General features: G+C 36.7%; 1 protein-coding gene across 2 annotated transcripts; it reads left to right on the forward strand.

Annotated features, from left to right (window-relative positions):
• Window positions 1-218: 218 nt before the first annotated feature.
• Window positions 219-8510, forward strand: LOC108682916 (crustacyanin-A2 subunit). 2 transcript variants are annotated; one of them, XM_018172173.2, is made up of 6 exons: window positions 219-316; window positions 3151-3302; window positions 3653-3740; window positions 6813-6952; window positions 7168-7362; window positions 7850-8510. In XM_018172173.2, the coding sequence occupies exons 2-6, from the start codon at window positions 3168-3170 to the stop codon at window positions 7886-7888; spliced, it is 597 nt and encodes a 198-aa protein (XP_018027662.1). In that variant the 5' UTR covers window positions 219-316; window positions 3151-3167; the 3' UTR covers window positions 7889-8510. The 2 variants fall into 2 exon arrangements, with proteins under 2 accessions (XP_018027662.1, XP_047739410.1); XM_047883454.1 differs by lacking the exon at window positions 219-316 and adding an exon at window positions 809-936.
• The last annotated feature ends 1721 nt before the right edge of the window (window positions 8511-10231 follow it).

Consider the following 10231-nt stretch of genomic DNA (forward strand, 5'->3'; position numbering starts at 1 on the left):
ATAACGAAACAATAGTGAAAAAATTAAATGGACTAAAAAGGCTATAAGTACTAATCAGGACGGCCACACTCACAACAGAGATGTATTTCCACCCGATGATCTAATAATGATGTGTTAGGAGATTATTTTTGTCTGCCGGTTCGAGGTCATCAGCTATTGACACCTTCCCTCCATTGATCTACTAGAGATGCTACCTATAAAAGTAGGTTTTTGCCGCGCCATAAGTAGCGTTGTTCAGCACCTAACCGCAGTAGATTACTGACTCTCGTTTGAGAAGGTTACTCGTCCCACCTCCAGTCAATCTTCCACAGAAACGGTGAGTTTGTGATGTACGCGAAATAATTATGCACGTGTATATTAGCTCTCTAATACTTAAGAAGATATTTAGCTTGTTTTTGGTCACTGCCAGCGACATTGTTTCGCTATGTTCATCAAATCATTAAAAAATTTTTTAGTTACTTTTTGTATCTAAGTGAATAGATAGTACAAAATAAATATAAGTACTGTATACCGTATTTTATATCGTTATACTCCGATGCAGCCGTATACGGATTTAACTTTACGTTTCCATTTTGGATCATTAACTTTATTACATAAAATTTTGTCTGATGAATATCAGCTAACTGTCGCTATTTAAAAATTTAGCGTATGGCATTGCTGAAATTTAATATTTTTTCTTGTCACAAATTACAATGCTCGTAAAATTTTTGATTCCATCAGCAAGACTTGTGAAAAGAAACGACACAGGAGTCAGGACGATGCATTGATGTCACAGCAATGCGCTCCGGAGGTGGCGTCTAGTTGCCCTTGACGTTCGGTCTCTCTAAGCTCGTTTAGCCTTTGCGTGTTCAATTGATTATCAGTTTGATGATATCTCGGGAAAAGATTACTGCGCATAGTTTGTCCAATGACCATACAAGGAAATCCACTTCATGTGTAGGTTCATGTACCAGTTTTGCGGTGTCATCAATAGCTACATATCCTTCTGAGTTCTGATAGCAAGACACATCATCAAACTGAATAAACCTTACGAGCACTTGAAGAAGTCGGAATCGTGTTCTATGCTCTGACCTTGAATGAATTTTAATCATCCGGTTATTGCTTTATATAACAATTAATGAACAAATATAAGCGAGTGGATTGTATGCTGTTTAACGTGTTTCGCTGACATAGCTAAAATAAGGGGAAATTCCCGAACAAATCTTTTTGCCAAATGCCAAGTTGCCTCGTCGTACACAAATGTGATGTCCACTTTGTACCGTTCCTCCTGTCGTTGTTATACTAGTGTTCCCATTGTTAAAATTATATATCGTCACACCATTCGTAGAACCTTACGTCGTCATTGTCCTACAATCATTTAATTATCTGTCTTGCAAGGAGATTGTTCAGCTGAAACAAAACTATGTCATGCGGTACAATCTCCCATCGTCTATTTAAATACTTCGTTTTTTGTTAACCTTTTAAATGCTTTGGAATTTGAATCTAAATCATATATAATCAAAATTCGCTATATAATCATTCATACGTTATACGTAACAAACAAGAGCTAGATATAATTTTCTTGCCCATTGTCACGTGCGAATGTTTGCCGTGGTGTTTGCACTGGATGCCGGTTCGTGACGCAACGATACCGAACGCGTCCTTCGAGCGTGATGGATTCAGTCGTCGTGCGGTCTATGTTTACAGTGTGACAGGTCTCATGAAAATGCAGCAATATCGAATGTTCATTCATTCCAAGATATATACAGTGATTTGTGTTTCATTCGTCAGTAGAACCTACATGTGTGCCTAGCATTCAGCTTCAAGTTGTTTTTTTTTCTTCAAAAATAATTTTCTCGTCGAAATCCGCAAATAAAACAAAGCAAAACTTCAATCCTCACTAAAAAATTTCTTTATTTTAGTATCATATTAAACTTCACCGTATCGTACAATAAATTTATGGGATGTAATCAGTTCATGAAAAAGTGCCATTGTTCCACAAATCTTTTCCTAACAAACGATACAACATTCCTCGATTCGTGTTCCAGAATTTATTGTTCGCTGAGGCATTTCTCGGTTATGACAAAAAGTTTACGTATTATTTGTACTACGCTGTCTTACAAACGTATAACTCGTATCGCATGCCTTCTTGCACTAAGAAAACTACGTACATAACGAAAATAAAAGAAATAATATCACTCGTTTGCTTGAATCGCAAATTCACTAAAAACTTAATAGCAAAGAAAACTCCACAAAAATTCATAGTATCCGAAACGTTTTCTTTAAAGATACTATGAATTTTTGTGGAGTTTTCTTTGCTATTAAGTTTTTAGAAAATAAAAGAGAGAAATATTACGGTTTCGAGGCCTGAAAAGGTATAAGTCTTACGAACGTACAACTCGTATCGCATGCCTTCTTGTAATAAGAAAACTACGTACATAACTAAAATAAAAGAGAGAAATATAACGGTTTCGAGGCCTGAAAAGGTATAAGTCGCGATGTGACCTCATGAACTTCACTTTCACTGCAAGATAGCTTACGTCATCGCTGACACAAATCTCCGTCATCTGATGCTTTATTTATGGCGTGCAAATTCAGTCAGAATCGTTTGCTCAAATAATTTCCCTTATAAAATTGGCATAAAAAACGAAAACTGTTGACCAAAAATTGTGCACCATTAGTGTTTATAAAACTCATAAGCCTTGGAATACCGATCGAAAAAATCGATTGCCTCTTTGTGAATAATTAATAACGCCATTACGGTATTCGTGAATGGTTTGAAGTCACGTTATAGTAGTAATCATAAACATTTTAGCTCCATTTTCTTAATAATGATATTGTTCACCAGACATTTTTTCGATTACTTATATAATTCATTCGAGGTAAAGTGTGTTCTCCTTCGCCAGACCAAGCGCCACCATTACTCAGTCCTCAATCATGTGACAATCGCAGCTTCATTTTAGTATAATATTGTAAATTGGACAATTTTCTATAACAGGATTCATAATCATTCATTTGATGTGAAGTTTGATATTTCCAGCCCCACCAAGCGCCACCATTACCCAGTCCACATTCTCGTGACAATCGCAGCTTCATTTTATAATAATATTATTGTTAACAGGACAATTTTTTATAACACGATTCAACTGATGTGAAGTTTGATCTCTCCAGCCCGACCAAGCACCACCATGACCGCGACGGTAGCTCTCGTGCTCGTGACGCTGCAGATCGTCTCGCCAGCCCTGGGCCAGATCATCCCTGAGTTCCTCGGCTTCGGCTACTGTCCTGAGACTCCACCTCAGGCAGACCTTGACTTGGCCAAAGTGAGGGCAATTTTAGTTCGAATAATAATATAAACACTAAAATTATGCTATTACATTGATATAGTTGAAAAAATCTAGGAATTGAATCTCATCTTGCCATGGTCTTTAAGTGGTTGGGAGCTTTGAGTGTGCGAACTCTCATAGAGAATAAGAGGAAAAAATATTCAACAAAACCCAGAAGGGTTACCACGTTTCCTGCAACTGTTCTTTAAAACAATTATGCAAACTACTATGTAGTGCATCATGTAGACATAAATATTCATTTTAAATATACATATTTTTAGATGGATTTTAACGTTTTTCAGTTTTGAGTTAATATTTTTGGCTTTATTTATTGTTTTTTATATCAGTTCTCAGGAACGTGGTTCACCGTCACCAGAGTACCCAACGTGTACGATGCCCTCGCCTCCTGCATCTACACCAACTACACCCTTGATGGTGAGTGCCTACACGCATGCCTCTGCGCATGCCCTCTGTTGATATCAGTGCTATCTACACCCTTGATGGTGAGTGCCTACACGCATGCCTCTGCGCATGCCCTCTGTTGATATCAGTGCTATCTACACCCTTGATGGTGAGTGTCTACACGAGTGGCAATGGGACGGCTCTATGTTGTGTAGTGGGACGTACAAAAACTTCCTGTTTGACCAGCTTTTGTATCATTGGAGCAAGACAAAATCTCATAATGTGTATTGGAATTATTTTGTCATATTGAAAATTATTCTACTTACAGGTGAGCACATCTTAGTGAATTAAAATTAAAAAGTTTCGTTGGTTTGGACGAAATGCTGATACAAAACTGTTAGCATCCAAATGACAAGGAATATATTTAATGCTGGACAATAATTTAATGCCGGATATTTTGCTATTTAATGCTGAACATTCACAGCAAAATGCTGTGAATGTTCAGCAATGTGAAGAATCGGCGACAGGCCTACGGCCTACTAAACACTGAAACCGCAAATAAATAATTTTATTATAATAAAACTAAATTGCTTGAGCTGTTTACGAGTAAAACCAATGACAGTGTAAAGCTATTGAAACATCAATGTGTTGGACAGCCTTAAACGCTTTCTTGCTCATTTTAGGATCATTTTACGAAATGAACGAAACAACGGTGCTGGATACGTCATTATTTATATATTTTTCGATAATCTCTTTAATAAAGCGTGTAAGTACCTTTGAAATTTAAAGAAAACGTATTCGGTAACCAACTGTGAAAATGTACTACTTGTTGTAACAACTCAATATTTCAGAAACTTAACTCATTTTCTTCGAAATTTTCTTTCCAGACTTAATTTTCTTTTAAACTTGTAAATGTTAATAATATAATTCCATTAATTCGTATAAACGTCACAAGGTCGAATGTTTTGTTAATACAATCAACGATTCTTAAGTCCATCTTACCATGATGACGCCAATCGATTTTTGTTTATGCAATGCAATCTTATGACTGAACTAACGAAAACCTTTCCGCAAAAAATACCCATGCTTGTGTGGAAATTAAAAAGTTTATACATGCAGAAATTCAAATCGTGAAATAAAGCACAAAGTTTTAAAAACTTCTAAATGACGTCTAATTCAGCACAATGTATAAATAGGAACTTTTCTGCCCTCACGCGTGTAAAATACGAGGAGTTACAAGTGCCTTAGCCTTTTGATCGCTCATGACCTTGTGGGCTTAAGAGGTAGGGTTGAAAGCTGCAAGATCGGACGCCGGTCGGAGACAAGTTTTTCTCGGCGTGGGCTACTTCTTGTGGCCAAGTTCCTTGAAGGTCTCGAATTTCTTATGCAACGGAAGGGCATTAGAACGTGCATCTAATGAGAGCGGAACAAAACAAAACTCTGGGAACAAGGATTGTTATGCTTTTATATAATAGTTTTCCTGGTGAGGATTTACTGTGCATTTAGCGAAGCAGTGTGACGTGTTGTATGAATTATGTTCATACGTATAACCGGATGTTGCAATTTCGTTACGAAAAGGGTGTGGTGTAGACTCTTTGCCGGCAGAATCACCTGTTATATAACATGCTTCGTTGGAGCCCCCCTAATAAATTTATGCTCATTTAAACTGTTATATAAAATTTCGAAAAGTAATGGGATGAAGGTCGTAGTATGAAATTAATACACATATGTCCTCATTAATTCATGCATTACGCGTTTGTTGTTATACAAGTTGTTATTTACTTATTTGTCTCAGCTGCCAGACGGGTGAGCATCAGCTACGCGCGTTGTTGCATGGGAACATATTGCTACATGCACTAAATTTAATGCTACCGAATTAAAATTTGGTAGAGCTTATCAAAATTATTCCTCGTGGTATTTCTATAATTTAGTTCGAGTATTTTCATTGGTATATTGAATTCAATGTATTTTAGTTTTCGTAATTCTGGATAGCATACGCTACATTAATCGATTGATCGGCACAATCACCGGCTCAATTTTCCCAATTTCAAATCTCTTGAGAACGCTTTCAGTATTATTGTATATCATTTATTGAGTAATTGAAGTATAACTCCGCTAACTGCGACTTCGAACGAAATGACCATGCGCTGCCAACGGGTGCTAGATACGCCTACTTCTGAACACGTTAGTGGTCAAATAACCGTGTTAGTCGGACCATTACTTCGGGATTAGTGGCATATTTTTACCTGCTGGCTGCTACCAATAGGCAAATATAGGTAATTCTAGGCGAACAAAGCAAGTAAGATAACGCGCAAATAAAGACAACAGAGAATAACTAGAGAGAATTGATTACACAATTGTTTCTTTTAGACGTACATTACTGAAAAAGGGAAAACATTGTGAGTGGGATCCGTCTAACAAGGCAACAACGCCAGCCGCTGCGACCAGTGCCGACTTCGTCAAGCTCCCGCTGATTAGTTCTAGGCTGTTGCGATAGCCTTAATTATAATTCTTTGCGGATAAATTGCATGTATATAGCCTTGAATTCTTCTTGGTTTCTTGAGATAAAAGTAGATAGACGTAAATCTGATGTCGCATGTAGCTTGTTCTTCTGGTTGCGTAACGCGCGTGTCTGGTTTTTACTGCCAAGCACTGGTTAACGAAACACATCTTTACGATGAAACACATCTTCTTAGGATGGTTGAAAATCATACAGGTGAACGACCGGAATCTGGAATAAGTTTTATTCGTAAAGTCAAGAGCTAAAAAACGTATTTAGAATATTATTAACCAACCATGTTAGAATTGAGTTGTAGAGTTTTACCGATCTGTCGGAACAATAATAAATTGTATGAATTTGGTTGCAGTTTTACTCGTTCATTTTATGATATGTACAAGCAACATTGGCCTCCGTTCTACTTTTTCACACGTTATAGCGGCTAGTATGATGTTCACAAGCTGCTTACTGGTTACTTTTCTCGATTGTCGTGTAGATTATTGTTATTATTTAATGTCGAGTTGATTAGTGTTGTATTATTATTATCGAAGTTGTTGCGCGAAATATTTGCTGCTATGTAACATTTCACATTTCTCCTCCCGACGCAGCCGACAACAACCTGGCGGTGCAGGCGTTCGGCAAGAACGCAGCAGGCGAGGAGACTGTCGTCAACTCTGCCATCAAGTCCAACAAACCCAACGAGCCGCTCACAGTCGTGTCAACCGGCGTTCCTGAAGCTCCTCTCAAAGTTAGTTTATGCCTTAGGTGCCCATTGACTTATTTGCTGTGTATTAGCTGAGTGCGAAATGTTTTGCTTAGGTTTGTTTTAGGGCTCAAATTATTGCTAAAACTCATATTGTTTGTGTTGATGAATTGTACTAGTCAGTCGTATTGGATATGAGTGCCTCTTATCATTGTTTCCACTAGTATTTATTAATTTTGATTGATTGATTTGTGTAATAGATCGTGGCGACGGACTACTCGACGTACGCGTGCCTCGAGTCGTGCCTGCAGTACGTAGCCTTCAAGGCGCAGTTCGCGTGGGTGCTCACCAAGAAGCCCGCGTCCAGCATTGAGGCCACCAACATCTGCACGGAGATCTTCAAGAATAAGATGGGCATCGCCGCCTCAACCATGAAGAAAGTCACCCAGGGCAGGGTCAGTTGATATCAAATAACTTGTCGGTATATACATGTATGTTAATATTTAGTATGAGCGATGTGGATATTCTCTAAAGTTCAAAGTACCAAGATTGTTGCTGAGAGGTGCGGGTTCGATCCCAGCTCTGTGCCCTAATTTCTGGTCAGAGTCGGCAAGGAGGCCAGGCGGTCAAGCAAAGAAAATTTGAAGACGAAGTTGCGAGTTCAAGCCCGCAACAAGCTGTGGATGTTCTGCAGTTCTGCAATGTTGATAATCGGCGACAGGCTTACAGCCTAATAAACGCTGAAACCGCTATATTATTATTATATTATAGTTATAGCAAAACCATGCTTTTCTATCTCGTTCAGAGGTCGGTAGTTTTAATTATACGTACACAGCAAAATATAGATTTTGTCACAAGTTAAATTTTCATGATGGTTATCCTGTTTAATATTGGATGAAGAAAATTATATTCATACCAAACTTTCTTCTGAACCTCCTGCAGGGCTGCGAGTACCCCTCATGGGCCAGGGGTGGCAATTAATCTACCTGAAGATCGACTGGAATCCAACTGAAAATCAACTGGAATCCAGGGTTCCGTGGTTCTCGCCTCTTCATCTCAACCTCTGCCAATAATGGTTGTCTTTTTTCATTGAACGATAGTGATTCCTAGGCGAGTTGAAACAAATTCCTTGCGTCGCCGAACGCAATACCATGCAATAGAATGTTGATTTACGAACGATTAATTTCAATTGCAGACGTATAAAGCTAAATCACATCAAAACTTTTCAACATCATAAACGTGTGAACAAAGATCACTGACTTATTAAAGACCGCGTGGAATTGTGTTAAAATATTTTGAAATGTTTTACGCTGTAGAAGATTGATCGTTACATTATTTTTTTTTTATTTATGAGTCTATAAGTAACTGTTGGAATTGAATTCGAAAGACTTGAAAATTTCATTTACCTGGTGCGAATCTTAATTGGAACAATAAATGTCAGTTATTGATTGCTGCCAGAATCTCTATGCTGAAGTTTTATTATTATTAGTTTACCTCAATGTGAACTTTTTATCAACTATACTAGGTTGTATGTGTTTTGAAGCTAAATATGTTATGGGGAGTTTTTTTACTTGATATTTAAAATAAATTTTTGAATTTGAAATTTGTTTTTATCTGAACATTTAGTTTTCCTTTGTTGTATATTTTTCACTGTAATCAATGAAAGATATTTCTGTTGAAACGCCACTAAACCTGTTTTATTACATTATTTGAAAATTTTTAATTCATAATAATTCAATAACATTTCTACATATTTTCAACTTTCTTTCTACTGTAGTCAAAATGCAATAAGTATAGCCATGGTTGAATTAATACATTCAACCATGAGTATAGCTATGTGTCGTTTTAAACTGAAGGGTTTCTAATATATTTTTTAGATGGCAACATTTCGGAGTGTAATTGCGTACTTACCTATCTTAATCTAACGTTGTAAGTTCGTAACCTTGAGAACGAACGGAGTACGGAGGCTTGATATTGGTTCTGTGAGACTGTGCGACACCTTGAAAATAAATTAATTTAGTTCTGGCTCCTGATATAAATTGGTAATTCGAAAATTTTTTTATTATAAAGTATTGTGATGATGCGTTACTTGCCTCATGTCAGAACATTCTATTTAATATTCTGCTTTTACGTGATTGGTACCTACTAATTGCCAAATTGGTTAGGCCATTGCCGCTTTGGGGGCTTGGGGCAAATAAGAAACGAATTTTCATTCTCTTTTCAAGGTCTAGCAAGTTGCAATAATGTTGATAGGCCTAATACATTATTGGCCACTAACTAAGGTCAGTGGCCCAGTGCCACTTGAAAGAAACTATAAAATAATATCAAAGTTAGCTATATTAAATTAGGAACAGTCCTAGCAGTTCATGGATACCTAACCTAGGTACTATTATTATCATCATTCATCACTAGTATAAGACTAATCACTAATACCTAGTACGTAGTACCTACCTACATATTTTCAATTTAAATTTTGAGAATAGCCTATTTGGTAATTTGTTGGTTTACTTGGTTAGCCTATTAGCCTACCTAATGATTGAAAGTTGATATTGGAAATTCACTAATTGCCCTATGACCCCTATCTTTGTTGATCCATACTTTCAATCTTTCAAGTTTCAACTGCAAGTTCCATTTACCATTATCATACCTGAATTACCTACAATTTTTATGTTTAGCTAGGCTAATCAGTTTCAGTTTGATTGCATCTGTTCGACTGCATGTAGGCTATATAATATATTTATTGTATAAATTATTAAGCCTAATGCTCACATGAGTCACATATTGGTTTCCAATTCCTTTCTTTATTCCATACTCAATAGCTAGCCTATTGCCTAGGCTAAAATATTATTTGTTAGACATTTTTGTCAGATATCGTATAAGGTAGCTATTACCTATTAGGTACCTAAGGCATGATGCATTACAATTGCATGCAATTTGATAGTTGATAGGCCTACCTTTTCAAGTTTATTGCGAATTAATTTGGCATGCAACTCCTCACTCGCAGGGTGGAATTCTAATTTTCTAAAAATTATGGCTCATAGCCCATAGGTATATTATTTTTGATTCACCTCTGCCACTTTCTTGGTCCAAAAATTTTAGTCAAGTGTGAAATTTCAGAGAAAGGATAAAAATAGGAGGGATTAAATTTAAATTTGTAGGTACCTGAACTGAAGCTGAAAGAATCAAGAATGAAGGTTGCAACACTTTGAGATTACAATTAAACCAAATAATAATTCATTAGAAATTTGTCTCTAAGTCAAACACAACAAATTAACATTCATGAATTAATTACAAATCATGCCACCAATAAGAGTTTAATATAAT

Source organism: Hyalella azteca, unplaced genomic scaffold (genome assembly GCF_000764305.2).
Source record: "Hyalella azteca isolate HAZT.00-mixed unplaced genomic scaffold, Hazt_2.0.2 contig12910, whole genome shotgun sequence".
Classification (NCBI taxonomy): Eukaryota; Metazoa; Arthropoda; class Malacostraca; order Amphipoda; family Hyalellidae; genus Hyalella; species Hyalella azteca.

What these genes read in the sequence shown, in the direction of transcription:
- LOC108682916 (XM_047883454.1), top strand. An exon ending in CACCAACTACACCCTTGATG is followed by an intron (nt 3,741 to 6,812) that starts GTGAGTGCCTAC and finishes CTCCCGACGCAG; the next exon opens with CCGACAACAACCTGGCGGTG. An exon ending in AGAAAGTCACCCAGGGCAGG is followed by an intron (nt 7,363 to 7,849) that starts GTCAGTTGATAT and finishes AACCTCCTGCAG; the next exon opens with GGCTGCGAGTACCCCTCATG.